The following is a 20,592-nucleotide window of genomic DNA, read 5'->3' as shown; positions in this document are numbered from 1 at the left end:
AATGTTTTCTGTTTGTCGAGAGGCAACACCTGTCAACTTCTTAAGCCAGCAACACACTACAAGACATAAAAGCCAGTAATAACCCAAATTTGATTTTTAAAATCAATTTTGATTGATATTTTTAAGATAGTCAGCACTGTTCTGTGCAAAATAGGACTGAAGGATCAAACTAAATATGATCCTGCAGTTTGAGCTGGTTAACAACAGACGTCTTACCAGAGATGAATGATCTGTTTTCAGTCAATAGGTTTGTAAATATCCTCATAAATGTCATTGTAATTGAAAACAACTTCTTTAATATCTGCAACCAATTTCAATCAACCAAAAAACATAAAATGTATAAAATTATATACTGTAGACCTGCAATTTTATCCCTCAGTAAATGTATCTATTTGTTAGTTTACATAACAGAGACAATATAAACATTGTTACTTGGGATGAAGCAATGCAACAGTTGATTTGCAGCCCCTGTCTCTGGTAAGGTTTTTTAATTTAGAATAAAACAGCTAACCAAATATGTGGATAAAAGAGATTTAGGATAAAAACAACAGAACAGATAAAACAGACTGTGCGCCTGTTTAAATGCATGTGTCTATGTATGTATGTATTGTACACGACTGTATATATGAGTAAATGTATGTGACAGGTGAATCCATTCAAAAGTAATTTGGTGTTCACATCAATTAGACATTAAAACCAGCAAACTAGATGAACAAGTGCATTTTGGAGTGATTTTCAGGAATCTTTACCAGGAAAACTGCATTACAACTCAATGTGGAATAAACTGAAGTTAGAGTGATAAAAATGTAATTATACTGTAAAGCCCCTGTTTCGGTTAAATGTGAAAAACATGCTCACTGCTGACAGAACATATTTGAGGCCAGGTATCTGGTCCAAATCAAACAAGAATCGAAAGGCTCTTTTTATGGGAATACACATGTGGCATCAAGGTGAAATATTCTTATCAGGCACTAAATTCGGTTTCCACTCAATTTTCTACCTCCCTCCCCTCACTAAATAACCTTACAAGGATCGTTTTCCGGTGCAGTGGATGCTTTATAATGTGATGTTTTGCACCACTCGCTCGCTGTGTTTCTCTCCACTCAGAGATAGCAGTAAGTATCATTTATAGATTCTCATCAACACTGTTAACCAAGGTGACAAATCAGATTTGAAAATTAAGTCATGGGTTAAATGGTTAGATGTCTTGTTGGTTGTTGTTGTCTTGCTGCAGGTTATTTGTTGACATGATTGCCCTGAAGTGCATTCTGGGTCTTGTGGTCCTGGTGGCTGTCCGAGCTTGGGCTGAGGAGGAGGTGAGTTTTGCTCCAAATGTACAACATTTAAATTATTTTTCAGTGGTGGAAGAAGTATTGAGATCTTTTAGTAAAAGTACCAGTGCATTAATGTAAAAATACTCTGTTATAAGTAAAAGTCCTGCATTCAAAATCCAACACAAGTAAAAGTACCGAAGTATTTTCTGCAAAAAGTATCAAAAGTAAATGTGCTCGTTCCTGTGACTGACATGACTATTAGATTGTTAATACTGATGCATTGATGTTAGAGCAACATTTTACTGTTGCAGCTGCTTGAGGTGGAGCTAGTTTTAACCACTTTATATACAGTTAACTAGTTTAGTCCAGTGGTTCCCATCTAGGGGTTGGGCCCCTCCAGACGTCCCTAGATAAACCTGAGGGGTTGTGAGATGATTAATGGGAGAGGAAAGAAGAAAAAAAGTTCTGACACACAAATCTGTATAACTTTTTTGTATGTTTCTCTAATCATTTTTTTTGTGAAATATTGAATAATTTTATCATTTAAGGCCTCAACGAGTTATTTAAATTAAACCATCTAAGAAGTTTAGAGGGGAACTATCTCTTTGGTGAAACTGCTAACACCTCATAGACATCTGAAACATAACAAGAGGCGCTGACTAGTCACTGCTGTTTTGTAAGGAGTCACAAGCCAAACCGTAAACTGCTGGTTTAATAATGCATGCATAAACATATGATACTTTTTTTTTTATGTAGTAAAAAGTACAGCGTTTCCCTCTGTAATGTAGTGGAGTAGAAGTATAGAAATGAAAGACTTAAGTTAAGTACAAGTACCTAAAAATTGCAATGAAATACAGAATATGAGTAAATGTACTTAGTTGCTCGGTCTAAACTTGTTTTTCTCTCTTCCTTTTTTTCTTAATGTATAATTTCTGGAAAACTCCTGATTCTGTAAGTTTATCTTTTTTGATCCAAATGCAAATATTATGACAGTTATTAACTTATAATAAAATTAAATTAATGCTAAAAACACTGATGTAATTTTAAAAGTTAAGTTTAAAAACCTTTATCAAAGTGTCATTTTTTGTATTCTCCATAGGTCACTCAGGCTTTGACTACTTCAGAGCGGATTGAGAGAGCCAACAGGGATGTTGGTAAGGAAGTTTAGTTTAGCTTTTAGCTTTAGCTCTGATCCAAGAGGAGAACGATCTGGTTCCAGCAGGACCACAGCCATGATTTTAGAAATACTGAGGAAATGAACCAGTGTTACTGAATCCTTTAGTTAGTTAGTTATTTGTTGGCCTACAAGTTGTCTAATTTAAATATGTTTGGATCTAAAGAATTCTGCAAACCGCCTATAAAATATCCACCATGTGGATTAATTAACTCCCCAATACAGAGGCCATGACCTCAGTGTTCTTAATCCTGTGACCATCACAAACCACAAATCAGATCTTGATAGAAGAGCCTAAAGCAGTGGGAAAAAGTTATTATATTGATCCCCTTGTTTGCTGCAGTCCGTTCTCCTGATGAGCCGTATGTAGAGGACGACGTTGCCTATGATTCTGAGGCAGAGAGAAATGCTGACCCCTGCACGTCTCGTGGCTGCATGTGGCCCAGGTCTGCCAATGGGATTGTCTACATAGCTTACGTCATTTCCAACGAGTACTGTGAGTAGTTCATACTGTGATTTGGCTCTTAAAGGTCCAATCTGGGTCTTTTTTAAAACAAATTGAAAGTGAATTCACATACATAACTGAAATTGTTTGAATTGATGGAGATGGAAAAGCAACTTTTTGCATGTTCCTTAACAATATAAATAAAAATGAAATATGTTTAAATCTGTTTACAAACACAAAATATATGAGCAAATCATTAGCAACATCAGGAAACATTAATAACATATTCTTTTGTTGGCTCATGAATGAAAGAAGAAACCGCCAATCAATTTAAAAAGATAGGACTCTCTAATCAGGTTGCCTCGATCATGGACTCTGTCTTTAAATTTAATGGTTATTTTATTTTTACAGCCCCTCGTGAGGTGTCAATTATCGAGCGTGGTCTGCAGTCCTTCCATGATGTCTCTTGTTTGCGCTTTGTCAGAAGAACAAGCCAGAGAGACTACCTGAACATCCGGTCCCTTAGTGGGTAAGGGAAGCACTTTGCGTGACATCCTGATTTTTTCCAGCTTGTTTGTTTTAAGGTTACAGTAGGTTGCTTTTCTTTTTGAGGTATTTTCCTAATTGCTAAAACAAAAACAAAAAAAATTGATTGATTAACTTGCAAAATAGACTGAGATCTGTCCTGATTTGTGACAGGTGCTACTCCTACATTGGCCGTCTTGGCAACGGGCAGAATCTGTCTCTGCAGCGTTCAGGCTGCGTTTACCACCACACCGTCCAGCATGAGGTGCTCCACGCACTGGGCTTCCACCATGAGCAGAAACGCTCTGACCGCGACCAGTACATCCGCACTGTGCTGGAGAACGTCATCCCTGGTTCGTCCGTTTCATTACTTGTGACAGTAATATAATAACTGAACAGACTGAATTAGATTTGCATTTTATTTAATTGATGTTGTAGGATGAAATAACTTACCAGGGATACAACTGTGCACCACAAGATATTAAAGATTTATTCACTTTCTTTACAAGAGACTGGTGAGAAGATTGATACCACTCTCATATCTGTCCTTTAAGTATGACGCAGCAGCCACCAGCCTGTTAGCTTAGCTTAGCACAAAGACAGGAAATATTGGGAAACAGTTAGCCTGGCTCTGACTATTGGTAATAAAATCTGTCTACCAGCATCTCTGAAGCTCACAAATTTACATGTCCTAGCCAAGAAATAATCTGGCACATAACCCCCAAATGTGCAAGAAAGTAAATAAGCAAATATTCAAAAATGTCAAACTATTCCTTTAACAATATATATAACCATACGAATAGACTGACAGGATTCAAGTACCAGGCACAACTTAATACATGAATAATGAATGCAGACACAGATGTATCTCATGATAATTCTGTTTTCTTTTCAAATCTTTAGGACAGGAGCACAACTTTGACAAAGTCATTACTCTGAACCAGGGAACCACCTACGACTACGGCTCTGTTATGCATTACCACAAGTAGGTGAAACAAAAACAGCAGCTGCTTTCTTTGTGGTGGAGAATATGAGTGGGCATTCAGACTAAAAACAGCCCTGCATTATAGAAAATGACTAGGTTGATGTGGATGTTTTGTTTCAGGTAGCGGTGAGACAATGAAATAAGATCCGGGAAGTCCAGTTTGACTAACAGATCCATGCATTTAAAGGCTTATCAGACACCAAAACACTATGAGGAGGGGTTTTACAACTCTGGAAAGTTTCCATGGTGACAGTCTTTTTATCTTTCATCAGGAGTATTGTGAGTGAGACAGTAGAAATATGGTGTTCATGTCACAAAGTAACTATGCGAGAGTCAGCCTGTTGCAGCGGCTCTCACTTTTGTCTATTTTACACTCTTGTGAATCTCAAGCACTTTATGTAAACTTGCATTATATAGAATATTATGTTTCTATATTAATACAGACAAACACAAAGTATCATTACTTAATCATATTGTATGTTATTCTGGTCTAAGCTGTTATACTATATATACTACAGGCTACCTTGCTGACTTTGTTGCTACTAATCACACCACTATGTCACTCTTGCTCTAACTGCTCTCGTCTAGCTTCTCTTTTTATTTCTATTTTTTTTATATTTATTATAATGTTGTAATTAATTTTTTACTTTCTCTATTTATCTGTGCTTATTTCTGTCCTTGTGCTGCTGCAACAGCTGAATTTCCCCTCTGGGGATCAATAAAGGCATATCTTATCTTAAATCTAACCTCCTGGTATTTTGATGGCATTGTTTTTAAGGTTTTCTTTTGCCAGTTCTTTGTGCTTTGTTTTTTTTTTTTGGTAACTTTTTGTTTTGCCACATATTTCTTCCTTCAAATCTTTCAAGAAACTTCTGGCACTATTCTGGTCTTATGCTCTTTTATCAACACTCATTCATGTTTTGCTTTTTGTGGTTTCAGGTATGCTTTCTCTAAGAACAACCAGCCCACCTTGGTGGCCATCCCTGACCCCAATGTTGAGTTTGGCATGGCCTCCGAGATGAGCCAGAAGGACATCATCAGGCTCAACAGGCTGTACTGCTGAACAGTCTTAGGTAAATGTAACTATCACAACACATCCTTTCAACCACAAGAAACATTCTAAAATATATTTCTTTATGTTGATCTATTAATCAACATGAAGAAATTTATGTTAAATATTTATATGACAATTTTGTTAAAGGATTGTTCTGCAGTCCTGATACAGAGTTTACTTGTACAGCAGCCAATTAAAAGATCAACCTTCCTACTTTTGAGTCTCCTATACAAATACACTTCTTTCTTTTTTTTAAAAGTTGATTTCCTGACCTTTAACGTTCTCTTTTTAAACAGGTGAATGAGATGATGCACGACTTCAGGAAGAGAACCATCATTATCATCATCACTGTCTTCATTTATTGCACTCTGAGTCAACAATAAATTCGAAATACTTTAATCAACATCAGTAAATTTGCATTTAAACATACAGTTTCTTTGAGTTTGTTCATTTACTTGTGCACTAAAAATTTTTCTAGAACTCAGTCATACTCAATATGACATCCCCAGTAATAGGATGTAGAATTATCATTTATCAGGACAACAGAGCAGCGACACATGATTGTGGTTTCTACTACTTGACAGACATCAGACAATACTGTAACTACTGTATCATATGTCAACTATATAAAAGCTCCTTCTGCTAAAGTTAAATATTGAAATGTACTCAATTGTTTTCATTTTAAAGGTATCAAGTAAACAAGCCCTTATATATATTTTTATGTGGAAAAATTAATTAAATCTAAAAAATGATAGCTGGGACTCAAAAATATACATCCTGGTGGGAGTTAATCTGAATCTGACATGAGTAAAACAAAAAACAGACAAAATATTGGCTCAATCAAAAATATATATTGCTCTGTTTCATAATTTAAAATAACATATATTGGATAAGTTACTATCCATGTGTAAATAGTTCTGCAAATCAGACAATGTTGGGTTGTAGTATGTATAATTTATGGCCTTATAATCAAGATGCTTTGTCTTGAATATTTAGATATTTATGAAAGTATTTTTTTATTTAACATTATCTTGTTCATTTATTTTATTTATGTTCTTCACTATCACCCATTCCTGTTGGTCCTGCTCAGCAGTGAATATGGTTAGCGTTAATTGTTCCTAAAGCAAAACCTCACACATGGTGATTTAGATGAATTTATCTAGATATTGTAAAATCACTTAAAATATTACAAGAAGTGGTCACGAAGTAAAATCTAGTCAATATTTTTAGTTTTTAGGATGCACATATCATTAAAGACAATGATTATAGAATATAATGTCTTAGAGTTTAGTCTTCCCTAAAATGTTATTAGTCTGACTATGCCGTTTTCAGATGCCTTCCAGCAACACACTGATCCATGTTAGATTAGACCACAGTGAGTTTTCTTATCAGCTGTAAACTTTCTTTTCATCTGCCATTCATTTTCATTTCAGTGTCCAGAAAGAGACTGGATTCATTGGTATTTACAAGCCAAATACCTCAAGTTTGATATTTGTTAATGAGTTTCTTTTGTGTTCTGTGGCAACAGTCTGGGTGTCTTATTACAGCCCAGCATCCTAGTAGGAATCACGTTCACATTGGACAATTTTGCAGGTCACGATTTCCATCCTTTTCCACGATTTACATCCACCATTGAGCGACAGTTCAGAAAGCAGTGTGCCCTTATGTAGCGATGCAAAACGTAGTCAAGGTCTTGGTTGTGGGTGGGTGTGTATCCTTTCCTTCGACTTTAATGCAGGAGACCAGAGTTAGCGTCCCCATAATCACAATCTTTAAGTGTTTTAGTTGCCTAACCTTACCATGCCATGTACGGATATTATAGAAATAAATAATTTATAAAACATTAAATGTTCAAAACCATTAGCATTTAAAGGAATAGTTCAACATTTTAGGAAACACCCTTATTCACTTTCTTGCCATGGGTTGGATGAGAGGATTGATGGCACTCTCACATCTGTCCTTTAAATATGAAGCTACAGCCACCAGCATTCTAGCTTAGCTTAGCATAAAGACAAGAAACAGTTAGCCTGGCTCTGTCCAGAGGTAACAAAATCCACCTCCCAGCACCTCTAAAGCTCACTAATTAACACATTATATCTCGTTTGTTAATCTGTACAAAAACCGATGTGTAAAAATGTCAGTTTGCCATTTTACAGGGGTTATGTGCCAGACTATTTCTTGTCCAGGACCAGTTGCCAGGCAACCAGTCTTTTGTGAAGTGGCTGTTTAGTCTCACCTAAGTACCGTTCTTTGCAGTTTTCCTCACTGCAGTAAACTACAATGTAGTCACAAAAGACTTTATCAGCACAGACGACACGCTAACTCAGGATTGCAGAGCGCCGTGCATTTGCATCTAAAAGCTACAAACCACACATTTGAAGACAGCGAGGTGAAGGTTCTAAGTAGAGAGAAGAGTTGGTTTGAAAGGGGTGTCAAGGAAGCCATTTTTGTGAAAAAAGAAAACCCCTCTTTGAACAGAAATGGTGGTCTGAGATTCAATCTACCCAAAGTTTACCACAGTGTATTAGCACCTTGGTCACGCCAATCATATGCTAATCAGGTACTTAACAGTGATGAGAGAGGGCAGCCAGAAAACAATAGGCCTGATTACTGATTACTGGGCCATCATGAAAACAAAAGAAGGGCAGTTTCAGGTGAAACTAGGCAGGTTAAACAGCAGAACGTCAGGAAGACTTCCTGGTCCATTTTTCACAATTGAGAATGACTTCCTGATGGGAGCCGAAACGTCTTGATTCTGAAAACAGTGTCCAGATGACTACGACTGAAACCTTTTCTATGATAGAACACTCCTGGATGAATGAGGGACTACACCGTCTTACTTTCACAGTGGCGTAATCACTCTAATTTAAAGTTGCATCAGTTAATCAATTTCTGGGCAGAAAATGATCAAAACAAGCTGACAACTAAATAGCTACCCACATGTCATTATCATTGTTGGCCAATGTGTTAAGACACAAGACATAATGGAAACTGTGAAAGTGAAATGAGGTGAAATATACAAGGGAAAACGGAGTAACAACCAATAACATTTTAGAGTATTTTGCAAATTCTTTTAAAGATTTACTAAATTATGCATAATCCAAACACAGAATAATATTACAGACTTCTTAATTTGAACATTTATTAATAATCAAATAACTTACCAATAGTTTTAAAGGTATTATTGTTTAAATGTAAATTCAACTAATTACTTTGTGGATTGTTTATAATTACAAACTGATTATAATTAACCAGAAAAAAAGTATAATTTTCCCTGTGGCAAAGTTCACACTCATTTGGGAAACAGCAATATGGGAATAAGCATCTGGCATCAAGGTGAAATAGTCTTATCAGTTGCAACAGGTACAAAAACAGCTCTTATCCAAAGCAGCACAGAAACACTAAGCAAAGCTTTCTATTGAGTTTTCGTGGTGTGAGCATCATTTAATATGTTTTTAAGCTTTGTTAACTTCAGGTTTTCAGGAGACATGGCTAGTCTGAAGTGCACTCTGGGTCTTCTGGCTTTAATGGTGGTTTCCATCAGGGCTGATGAGAAGAAGGTGAGCTTTGGAGTCTATTCAGAATTAAATTACATTTTTGCTTATATATCATATTTCACACATCCGTTGGTGCTTTTACTAACAGTTCAGGGTCATGAAATACACAGAAGTTGATAAGTTAAATCAGTAAGTGATAAAGGCTTTTTCCTGGACTCACCTCATCACTGAATTTAATAAGAATTTAGGTGAATTAGTAAGCATTAGTTTGGAGTGTTTGCTGCTGCCAAACTTCAACTAAAACAAATTAAAACCAAAGAAATATTGGAAATTCCCTTAATTTTGTTTCGTAACTATTTACACATTTGAAACATGGCTAATCTGAAAAAGTCTTCACTTTCATAGTCAGATTATTTTACTGATTTTATGAGGAAAGTGCTACTACTATGATGAAAATATTTTTTTAAATAACCTGCCGGACTCTGAGTTTGTCAATATGTAAAACTGTTGATTCAATAATGACTTTATAACGCTAATGTTGTTCAGCTCCTCTCCTCTCATCACAGGCTAAATCTGTCTCTGGAAGGATTGAGGAAGCCAACATGAACATTGGTAAGATATTTGATACAAATTTAAAAAACTTTCTTTTAATTATTCACAGAGATGGATACAGGTACATTTGAATGCTTTATTTGAAGAAGTAGTAGTAGTACCTGTTACAACTGAGACATAATTTTGCTTCTATCTTGGTTTAATGTGTGTCTTAAAAGACATTATGAGCAAAACTACAGAAGACTAATATGGCTGCTATAATTTCTGATATTTAATAGTTTGAATTTTATATATATATATAGTATAGTTTTCCCTGCTTATTACATGAAGGTAACAGAATGATTATTTGTCATGAACTGATCATAAAATTATAATAATGTTGTCGGACATTAAATAATTGACCAAAAAGACAAGTCATCATGAGTAATTTTGGTAACACTAAACAAACAAACAGTGGTGCTCTTGAAGAAATACTAAATCATTGAAACAAGAACATTCTTGATTTCACAATCTAGTGGGACTTACAGTCAGAGGAATTTTATCAACTGCAACACCACCTTTGAAGTCTTATTTGTCCTCGTAATTGTCTGGACATAGGACACACAAAAAGACGTCTTCTGAACAATAAAAAAGCAGAATGTGGATTATCCAATAGAAAAGCATTTTAAGGAGGCACATAACAGCAATGATTGTAAAGGTTAGGTTTATTAAAAATTGAGGGTTTGCAACGGGTTAAACAATTTATTCATGATCGTGACTGTTACATTTATTTCAATACAGAAAAATATATGTATATTATTTTAATTACCATGTTTACCTTCATTTTGTGTTTTTGAATGTCTTTTTTTGTTTTCTGGTTTTTGGTTCATGAAATCTTGGGGAAGTAATCCCTGAATCAGTAATCGCATTATTCCCCATATCCCTAAATGAATGAATAAAAAGCTCAGGTTAATTTATTGTGTCTTTATTTGAACTCTGATGAAGACCTACTAAGGTCGAAAGTGGGGTTTTTTTATAGTTTCATGAACAAGGCATGGAACTAATAAAGGCTTTTTTTTTAACCAAAAATCCACATAATCCTGCTCCTCTTGCAATCTCATAAGAACCTTGTTTATGTCAAGATCAGAAATTAATTTTGTCATGATACTGAGGAAGTGTTTTGTCCTCTCTGGTCTGCCATATCACACTGACCATGTTTTGACATCAGTCAGAGCTTCTGATGGGTTCTTTGTGGAGGATGACATGGCTTATGACTCTGACAGTGAGAGGAATGCCGACCCCTGCACCTCCTACAACTGCAAGTGGGACCAGGCCAGTAATGGCATGGTCTACGTGCCCTACATCATTGCAGGCGACTACAGTGAGTGTCAGATTTCTGTAGTTTTCAATGGTGGTGGAAGAATATTCACATATTTTACTTGTCTTAAAACAAAATGAACAGTGAATGCTTGGTGTAATCATTCCTCCTCTTCATATTGGCCATCAAGAGACCCCCTTGATGAGCTTCTAATGTAGGTGATTGGGGACAAAATCTTCAGTCCTCGTTCCATGCGAAAATGTATTAAAAAGTTTATCTAAAGCTAATATGAAGCTTAAGTGGCGTAAAATACTTTGTGTTTCCCTGGCAGTGTTTCCATGTTGAACTACGGTGGAGGGATAGTAACACAACAAGGGAATTTTGTTCTAAAAAGATACCCACTTGATTTGGATAATTCAGATAATTTAAGCTTCATATAAGGCTCAGATAAACTTTGAAATGTGGTTTTGTACAGAACTAGGCTTGTGGATTTTGTTCCCCATCAATTACATTGGAAGTGAATTAGGAGGGGATCTCTTGATGACCAGTATAAACATGAGGAATTAATACAGCAAGTAAAGCATGGTTTCAATGTTCATATGGGCACCTAATTATAATTTTGAGTCTTCAAAAATTGGGAACCTAACCTTCAAGTAAAAGAAGGCAACAGGCAACAATTAGACATTATATTTTGAAGGGATAGTTCGACTTTTTGTGAAATACACTTATTCACTTCCTTGCCAAGTGTTATAGGGAATGGGAATGTGACGTCATAAACAGGATGCATACCAACCATCACCTGTACACCGTCACCATCCATCTAGCTAGGTAGTCTCAACCCTGTTCAACTCGGTGTAACTTTGTTAAACTTCAATTTCAACATGTATAGTATACTGTAACAGCCAATTGCACAACCAACGAACAAAAAAAAAATTTGATCATGGTATTACTTTTCATTCTTTCCCAACATGGAAGCTAAACGAGGGAGACCAGGTAGCCAACGTCACTAAGAGACAGTAAATGGCTTGTGTGGCAGTTGCGACAAGGAGTAACATCTCCTTTTACAGCATCTGCCCGTGGACTAATGTAGGCTAACATTATGTGTTTCATTTTGCTAGACACTGGTAGATTAAGTATGCATGATTAACCAACGTTTTGTTAGCATTCAGTTAGCATAACATTAGCTAGCTTTACCTTTGTCCGGATGTTTGTGTAGTTGGCATTTGGCTTGTAGATCTGAATGCCCTGTACCCACCCATTTGTAAATTGGACATGGACCTCCAAAGATTTAAAAATGTTTAATTGCTGACAGGTGTAGGCACTAACAGCGAACACCTGATAGGCGCCAACATCAGTGACCGTAATGGGTGGCAAGCTCTCAAGGTCCTTTGACCATTCTATATCTCCTAATTCGTTAGGATCAATATCATTAACTTATTTCAATTTTATAATATATAGCTCCTTTGAGTGTACTTTATACATTTCTGATGATAAACGAGTGACAGATGACAAATGACCGGTGACTGCGTACACTATCCTCCAAAAATGGCGCCGCAGCCACAGAATGCTCCGCGATTCCCATTCCCTGTAAGAGCTTTAGAGGTGCTGATAGGTGGACTTTTTTACCTTCGCAAAGAGCCAGGCTAGCTGCTGCTGTTTCCAGTCTTTATGTGAAACTAAGCTATCTGGCTGCTGGCAGTAGTTTCATACTTAGCGTACAAACATGAGAGTGATATCAATCTTCTCATTTAATGCTTAAAAAAGCAAACAAGTTTAGGATTTGATCATTGAAATGAGATCTTGTTAAATATAATGATTTTCCATTCATCTGAAATATGTCATGATGAGTCTGTATTAACTGATTCTTACACTTTTAGCCTCTAGAGAGCGGGCCATCATTGAACGCGGCCTACAGTCCTTCCACAGTGTCTCCTGCATCCGATTCATCCATCGAACCAGTGAAAGAGATTACATCCACATCCAGTCTCTGGACGGGTTCGGCCTTATTTCATGTTTGAGTCACTAGGAATATAGATTGTAGACATAATGACATACAGAGGTTTCATTTCTCATAATCTTTTATTGTTTTGTACTTCTTCCACATGAGGAATAATACTTCTAAAAACCACCTTAGTTGACAAAACTTAATGAGGTTCTATGGCCTGGTTATAAGTGAATCAAAATTTATGCCTATGAGACATTTAAACTGCCTCATAATAATTACAGTAACTTCAGCATATAACCTTGCTAGACACATGCAATTGAAGCTCCATGTCAAAATACTAAATAAGTTTTAAATAATGGTGATGAGGTTACATGAGGAAAAAACTGTTATTTGATTACTTGATATTTTCAAAATGTTAAGCATCCAGTTTGTAAAACTGATATAAATTTGATAATGTACCACTGAGACTTTATCACTGTAGTGATAACCTGATTTAACTCTAACTTTAAAGTTTTATCTATGATAGAACTCAGGCAATGTCCCCAAATCAATTGCTCTTAAGGTTAGTATAAGTGTCCCGCAAGGGACTATTGTTGGTCTTTTATTCACCATACCTATAAACAATATAAACTCCGCCACTCCAAATTGTAAAGGACATTTTTATGCTGATGATACTATTTTATATGTCACAGGCTCTTCTCTTAATCTGGCCTTTGCAAATATACAGTCTACTCTTGATACATTTCAGATCTCCCTTATCAAACATAAGCTTGTTTTAAATTCTGACCGAAAAATGTTATTAAAAAACTTTACTCAAGTATTAGCAATTCCACTTGTAACTGCTCTTTTTAATGTGAAACTAATGTTACTTGTGTGTGTGAATTTTCTGTGTGTCCATCCATACTTAAACTGCATGTTTATTCTTGTACACAGGTCTCTCTTGAAAAAGAGATATTGATCTCAATGAGAGTACCTGTTCAAATAAAGGATTAACTAAAATAAAAAATGTAATTCTATGTTTTGATTTGGGCTGCTCAAGTGTGTCAAGTGTGAATACATATACACAATAAGAAAGACTGTTTATCTTCTCTCAGGTGCTTCTCCTATGTGGGTCGGCGTTTTAATGAACAGGCCCTGTCTCTGAAGCGACAGGGCTGCCTGTACCATGACGTGGTGCAGCATGAGTTGCTGCATGCTCTGGGCTTTAAACACGAGCAGTGCCGCTCTGATCGAGACCAGCACATCCGCATCCTGTGGGAGAACGTGATACCTGGTAAGGGTTTGGATGTTGAGGTGGGTGGGCGTGGAGCACATTTGTCTGATCATCTAATATCAATGTTCTGTCTGGCGATAGGGTTGATATCTAAGTTTGCTTAGATATTCATGATCCCATAAAGATGAATCCAAATGTTTTTTGTAGTAGGAAAAGTTCCACGTGAGACAATATATGTCAAAATCGAATGCACAGATTTCCATGAAATTTATTGAGCACATTCAACAACACGTGTTCCTAAGTGGACAAACCCCTTGTATTTTAATGACCACAGCTTTAGGACAAACATTAGATTTTTACCCCATAACAAAATCTTCACAATGTTTTTCAGTACAGTACAGCAAGAACAAGACTTTCCTCCATTACATCCAAAAAAAAAAAGCAGAGAGCTCTGCCTCCATGTTCCAGGTGTGGGGATTGTGTAAACAAAAACAGTCTGCCAATAAAGTGGAGCAAGTTGTTCACACAGCATACCTCGGCATTGCATTTGCTGTAGCTGGTTTACAATAAAAACCTCCCACTGGTTTGCTAGTGTAAAGCGTTTAATATGAAGCAGCAGCAGCAGGAAATGTTCGGTTTGCATCAGCAGTAACTTAGTAACACAGCTCAAATGTAAGCCATCAGTAAACTGAGGTACTGAGAGTAAAATGAGGCTGATATGTGAAGGTACACATAAAATAACAGGCACATTAAATAAAATTGCACTCAGATTCAGTTAGATGTTAGGAGGGGGTTGGGCATCACGGGTTGGCCTTGGTCAGCCCTGCTACTAAGCAGGACCACAGCAGAACGACTCAGTTATCCCTTGGTATGGACGCAATGGAAACGCATATGTTCAAGGCTTGGCACAGCTCAGTGCAATTAAAGCTGTGGAAATAGCAATACTCACATTAGTCACTACTAATACAATGTTTGTTTGTTTGCTCTCTTCTTAGGTTGGGAGTACGCCTTCGACAAGATCAAAACTCTGAACCAAGGAACCCCCTACGACTACAATTCTGTCATGCAGTACAGCAAGTAAGTACAGGGACACCATGTGCAATGTGTCGTAAAACTTAACTTACTGACATTTCTTCTGCACACACCACATTTTTATTCACCATTTATAACCAGTCTCAGCAAATTGTCCTCCTCAGGGCAGACAGAACCAAAACAACATAAAATCTGATTTATTTATGTATTCAACAAAATTTCAGTTATTGTCCATGTTGTCTTTGTAAAATTCAGGTGTGGATCTAAAATAATTGATTTTAATTTGATTAAAATTTTTTCTGTCAAAGGCCAAACACAGGAGTTCCATGGTTCAACGACCAGCAGATGCCCTTCTGTGAGAGCAGCAGTCCAAAGGCTGAAGCACAATATGTAGATCTGTATGATTACTGAGCCGCCATTCAGTTTGAATATGAATGGTTTAAATACCAGAATCATGAGACTGATTTGTGGTCAACAGCTTCAATAAAATGTCAAAAAAACCTACTAATATTGCCTTAAAACATGCAGTTCAAATTGACTTTAAAGCAGAGGCAATTAAATAAATCAGCTAAGTCGCTACAGTTTACCATAAACACCACTGAACCATAACTTCCTCACTGTTACAGTAGCATCAGCAAAATGACTAAAGCCGAAATTTAAATTGTTTCTGTAAAACTATAAAACAGCATAAATCATATCTTCTTTCATGATAAAATTACTTTTTAAATAATGAGACAACAAACAGATATATGTTTTAGATGAATATTTATTTATAGATAAGTTAGAAATGTGATTCCCACCACCTTTGAGCAAACAGGAAAATCCTTCACTCACATAAATCCAGACTTTCCTTGTTTAGAAAGAAGAAAACTACCAGAAAGTATAGCAAGAAGGAGACCTAAAGGCATCTGTCATGGGACTGCATGAAAGAATAATTATCTGCATTCTGCTATTGGTCAAAGAAACTTCAGTATAACATCTTGTGGACTGGAGGACTAGTTTCTGCAGTACAGCAGGTTGATGCGGTTGATGTCGTTCTGGCTCATCTGCTTGGCCGTGCCAAACACGGCGTTGGGGTTTGGAATAGCCACCATGGTGGGGTTTTTTTTGTCCTTGGAGAAAGCCATCCTTAAAGGAAGAGACGAAGAGAGTCATCAATTATTTATGTATTATATATATCTTATATACATATATATATATATATATATATATATATATATATATATACACAATATAAAGCATTGGTCCTTAAAGGTCCAGTGTGTAACATTCAGGAGGAGCTATTGGCAGGAATGGAATATAATATTTATAAGTATGTTTTCATTAGTGTATAATCACCTGAAAATCAGAATCATTGTGTTTTCATCACCTTATAATAAGTTTTTTAAATCTACATGGGGAGCGGCTCCCCTTCCATGGAGGTTGCCATGTTGCACCACCATGTTTCTACAGTAGCCCAGAACGGACAAACCAATCACTGGCTCTAGATAGGGCTGTTCGCGTTTTTTGGCGAGTTTCGCAACCACCATAGTTTCTCCTACACTCTTGGAAAGGGAGGGTGAGGCGAGCGGTATTCAAATGGCTGCAAACTGCAATTGCACCACTAGATGCCACTAAATCCTACACACTGGACCTTTAAAGGATAAGTCTGTGACATTCTATATTTTTCTAATTTTCAAAACATCCCATAAAAAGACCAAAACCAACAATGAATTGATCCTACTAACAAATTCCTTTAACAGAGACACACCGCTGTTTCTGTTGCCCCTTTTTTATATCATTCTCTGTACTTTCCGAAAATCAGACCAATTCAGAGGCACAATACATAATGCAATACAACAGAATGCACAGATAGATGACGCTGAGCATCAGACAACAAAACCGGAGACTGGAAAGAGAATTTAACATGGATTAATCCGATGTCATTGTTAAACTGACCTGCCGTAGTGCATGACTGAGTTGTAGTCGTATGGAGTCCCCTGGTTCAGAGTGTTGATCTTGTTAAAGTTGTGAGCCTGACCTGCAGTTGTGGAAGAAGTATTAAGATCCTTTACTTGAGTAAAGGTAGCAATAATTAATAATGATACAAAATATATATATATATTCTATTACAAGTAAAAGTCCCACATTTCAATTTAACTTAACTACTATAAACAAACTATAATGGGGTTTTTTATCAAAATGTACTCAAGTATCAAAATAATGCAGAATGGCAACCTTCAGAGTATTAATATATATAATATTATTGAATTATTATTACTGATACATGTAAGCAACATCTTAATGTTGTAGGTGGTCAAGTAGGGACTAATTTAACCAATTTTTACATTATGCTGGCTAGTTTCATCTATAAAAATGCATCACATTTTAAAAGTTGATCATACGTTTTATATGTAAAATCGGAATCTGTAAAGTGTTAGCTAACCACAGCTGTTGAAAAAATTTCAACTAAATTAAATTAAAAAGTATTTCTCTCTGGATGTACTGGAGTAGAAGTGTAAAGTTACACAAAATGAAATACTCAAGTAAAGTACAAGTACTGTACTTCAAAATTGTACTTAAGTAGAGTACTTGAGTAAATGTACATAGTTACTTTCCACCACTATTGGTCTGTTGCTTATTGGTCAGCAAACAAGTCAGTGAATGAAGCAGCACATGAGGACTGTCGTTGTCTTTATCGCAATTCAGTTTAATTATATAGTCAAAAATATAGCAGTTTGATTATATAGCACAAAAAAATGCCTTTAAATCTCCAAATCCACAGTTCACAGTTAATGTTTGAAACCAGCACAAAACAACAACAGTGAACTGTGAGGAATCTGTTTTCTCTGCCTCCTCATCGCTGCAGCCTACCTGTTATGACGTTGTCCAGCAGGACCTGGATGTGCTCGTCCCTGTCGGAGCGACACTGCTCGTGGTTGAAGCCCAGGGCGTGGAGCAGCTCATGCTGGACCGTTCCGTGCCAAATACAGCCATTGCGGCTCAGAGACACAGTCTGGCCATTGCCCCGGCGACCCACGAAGGAGTAGCATCTGCAGAGATGTTGGATAGCACAGTCATCAACAAGTCATCAACAGTGGTTCATCCTTCTTTCAGCAAGACACTTTTAAACATAGCTGCTTTCTTACTGATTGTTATTCTGGCTATCATTCATCGACACATGGGAATGAACCCCCTAATAAAGACTATATTACATTAACAGACAAACCTCCTCCCCTACGTACCCATTCAGAGACTGGATGTTGAGGTAGTCTTTCTGGTCGGTGCGGGGGATGAAGCTAATGCAGGTGGAGACGGAGAAGGAGTTCATGGCTCCTTTGATGACATCCACCGCCTGAGAAGCTGGAGGGGAAAACACAAAGATGAAAACCACACTTTGAAAAAAGCCCGAGAGGGACATTGTTCTATATTTTTCTTACTGTCAACAAATCCCATGAAAAGACCGAAACCAACAATGTGTCTCTCAGTACTTTCTTATGCACCTACCCTGTCTGTGGCTCTCAGCCCCATGCCCATTAGTTCCTACTGAAGATGTCAATCTTTAATCACAAATATATAGTTTCATTTTAAAAAAGGAGGATTTATCCACATTTGGTGCTCTGAGAATTTGGGGCAGCAGGACGGTGTATGTGGGATTGAGTCAAAATAAACGGTCGTGGTGATGAAGGAACATGTCACCCAGTGCAACGCTGAGCCTCACTGAAGTGTTTTTAATAGTTTTTGGACAACAATGGAGCTCTATGGCACTCTGGAAGAAGATACATATCAGGCTTTGATACACACAATACTTGTTAGCGGGATTAATCCATTGTTGGTTTTGGTCTTTGCTTGGGATTCGTTGACAAAAAGAAAAATATAGAATATCACCAGCCTTATCCTTTAAAGGAAATTGAACCTTTACATTTATTTAAAAGAAAGCTTATCCATGCAACAGTCTACAGGGGAATGTATGGAGGTACTTACAGTACTGGTCAGAGATGACATAGGGAACGTAAACCTTGCCATCAGTGGCTTTAGGCCACATACAACCACGCTGGACGCAGGGGTCGGCGTTCCTCAGGCTGGACAGACCAGGCACGGCAATGTCACCTTTTATCTCGATACCGTCTCGGTTACGGTCTGCAGAGAGTGAGAGAAGAAGAAATAGCAGTGACGACAAAGCCAGTCAGAAATTACAGTACATGATGGTTACAGGGACACTGGTCCTGTATGCAAATTATTAGGGTTTAAAGCACACGACAACCCAACTGTATCCAGCAACTGCAAAGAGTCGTGTCAATTAAAATGCATATTTATTAGACCTTGGCCTCAACAGTCTGAAGAGATTGTTACAGTGTCACACAGGTCTTTCATAAACACTCTCACTTTATGTGTGAAGTATATAGCTTGTCTGGGTGCAGGACTGGCAGGGTTTGTTACATGAGGAAATTTCAGTTCAATTTCAATTCAATTTTCAAACGATAATGCATATTAAGATCAACTTATTAACTAATTTATGTGATAATGGCATACAATCTGGTACACAGACTCATCAGTAATAGATTATTAATAGCTGAATTCCATTTAGCTGCTTCAGTTTTAGGTTTTACACTGTCATGGCTTACTGGGACACTTGAATAGAACAGAGCCATTGTTAATGTGATTAGTAACGCATGTGATTTACGACAAGTCATAACCTCTGCTGTGAAAAAGGCCTATACAGGGAAAATTTTTACATTTTACAATTTGTGTTGTTTGAGTCAGTATGATGCATTCACTGTTCCTTACTGAGGTTGTTGTTGGCTTTCTCCAGCTGCTCTGTGACGGTCAAGTCTTTCCCATCTTTATTGTTATTGTCACCACTCGCCATCTTCACAACCTGCAGACAGAAAGTGACGCCGTCTCTGTTGTGTTATCAAGAAAATATTACTATCTGACATCTGATGGAAATGTGTTGTGGGGAGAATATCAAAAAGCAATAGTCAATTTCTTTAATATTTAAGTGTGTGTAAAGCACTTTGGAAACTGAAATCTGGGCTGTACCCACTGTTTTCTATGTTTTAATTGTCTTATTGTTAGTTTTTAATATATGTCCTCAGGACTCCCTGGAAAGCAGTATTGATACTGAGTGAAATGAAATAAATTAAATTGACCAAAGCAGCTCTTTGTGACTTTTAAAAATATTACAAAATAATGAAATATGTCTACAAACATATGTCCGTAAAGTCATTAGAAAATTAAAAATTACAATCCCGTTACAACTGAGCAAACTCCATCTGTACGACTGAAAGCTGCTCTAGCTGCAAATGTGTTTGCAGTCAAAGTTTCTGGGTGAAATTGCTTTTAATGTGTTGCTTGAGCGATATGAAGACCAGCCAACGGACTGAAAGCTCCAGCTGTGGGACTTACCCCCGCCTCGGCCCAGGCTGAGACTGCAAGCAGGGCCAGGAGACCCAGGATGCACTTCATTGCTGCCATGTTACCGATCAACCTGCAGGCTGAAAGGCATCACCAGTCAAACCAAAACACAAAGCAGCATTAGTATTAGCAGCATTATGAGCAGGCAGTATTATTCTCTTACCTTTACCTTTACTTCAGGTAGGAAAGTAGAAAATGTGAT

The 20,592-nt window shown here is 37.0% G+C and overlaps 3 protein-coding genes across 3 annotated transcripts; 2 read left to right on the top strand and 1 right to left on the bottom strand.

Moving 5' to 3' along the window:
* The first annotated feature begins 1,055 nt into the window (after positions 1-1,055).
* Positions 1,056-5,886, top strand: LOC122874662 (high choriolytic enzyme 1-like). The gene is made up of 9 exons (XM_044192840.1): positions 1,056-1,115; positions 1,235-1,316; positions 2,383-2,428; positions 2,792-2,944; positions 3,305-3,422; positions 3,593-3,771; positions 4,322-4,403; positions 5,343-5,476; positions 5,754-5,886. Exons 2-8 carry the CDS (start codon positions 1,248-1,250, stop codon positions 5,464-5,466), a joined length of 771 nt encoding a protein of 256 aa, XP_044048775.1. The 5' UTR covers positions 1,056-1,115; positions 1,235-1,247; the 3' UTR covers positions 5,467-5,476; positions 5,754-5,886.
* A 2,984-nt stretch (positions 5,887-8,870) lies between these two features.
* LOC122874660 (high choriolytic enzyme 1-like) lies at positions 8,871-15,042 on the top strand. The gene is made up of 6 exons (XM_044192838.1): positions 8,871-9,017; positions 9,521-9,566; positions 10,714-10,866; positions 12,681-12,798; positions 13,843-14,021; positions 14,957-15,042. The coding sequence occupies exons 1-6, from the start codon at positions 8,907-8,909 to the stop codon at positions 15,040-15,042; spliced, it is 693 nt and encodes a 230-aa protein (XP_044048773.1). The 5' UTR covers positions 8,871-8,906.
* A 699-nt stretch (positions 15,043-15,741) lies between these two features.
* Positions 15,742-20,592, bottom strand: LOC122874659 (high choriolytic enzyme 1-like). Its single transcript, XM_044192837.1, has 8 exons — positions 20,554-20,592; positions 20,382-20,470; positions 19,761-19,851; positions 18,957-19,112; positions 18,218-18,335; positions 17,847-18,025; positions 16,932-17,013; positions 15,742-16,121 (listed from the first exon to the last, which is right to left on the bottom strand). The coding sequence occupies exons 2-8, from the start codon at positions 20,448-20,450 to the stop codon at positions 15,989-15,991; spliced, it is 828 nt and encodes a 275-aa protein (XP_044048772.1). The 5' UTR covers positions 20,451-20,470; positions 20,554-20,592; the 3' UTR covers positions 15,742-15,988.

Source organism: Siniperca chuatsi, linkage group LG4 (assembly GCF_020085105.1).
Source record: "Siniperca chuatsi isolate FFG_IHB_CAS linkage group LG4, ASM2008510v1, whole genome shotgun sequence".
Classification (NCBI taxonomy): domain Eukaryota; kingdom Metazoa; phylum Chordata; class Actinopteri; order Centrarchiformes; family Sinipercidae; genus Siniperca; species Siniperca chuatsi.
This window is presented reverse-complemented; position numbering and strand designations above follow the sequence as displayed.

Bases quoted from the DNA above. Each gene is read 5' to 3' on its own strand.
- LOC122874662 (XM_044192840.1), top strand. From the start codon at position 1,248: ATGATTGCCCTGAAGTGCATTCTGGGTCTTGTGGTCCTGGTGGCTGTC. The intron at 2,429-2,791 runs GTAAGGAAGTTT...TGTTTGCTGCAG, and splicing joins GAGAGCCAACAGGGATGTTG to TCCGTTCTCCTGATGAGCCG. The intron at 3,772-4,321 runs GTTCGTCCGTTT...TCAAATCTTTAG, and splicing joins GCTGGAGAACGTCATCCCTG to GACAGGAGCACAACTTTGAC.
- LOC122874660 (XM_044192838.1), top strand. From the start codon at position 8,907: ATGTTTTTAAGCTTTGTTAACTTCAGGTTTTCAGGAGACATGGCTAGT. The intron at 9,018-9,520 runs GTGAGCTTTGGA...CTCTCATCACAG, and splicing joins TCAGGGCTGATGAGAAGAAG to GCTAAATCTGTCTCTGGAAG. The intron at 9,567-10,713 runs GTAAGATATTTG...TTTTGACATCAG, and splicing joins GGAAGCCAACATGAACATTG to TCAGAGCTTCTGATGGGTTC.
- LOC122874659 (XM_044192837.1), bottom strand. From the start codon at position 20,450: ATGGCAGCAATGAAGTGCATCCTGGGTCTCCTGGCCCTGCTTGCAGTC. The intron at 19,852-20,381 runs GTAAGTCCCACA...TTCTGTCTGCAG, and splicing joins CAGCCTGGGCCGAGGCGGGG to GTTGTGAAGATGGCGAGTGG. The intron at 16,122-16,931 runs GTCAGTTTAACA...TCTTCCTTTAAG, and splicing joins TCAGTCATGCACTACGGCAG to GATGGCTTTCTCCAAGGACA.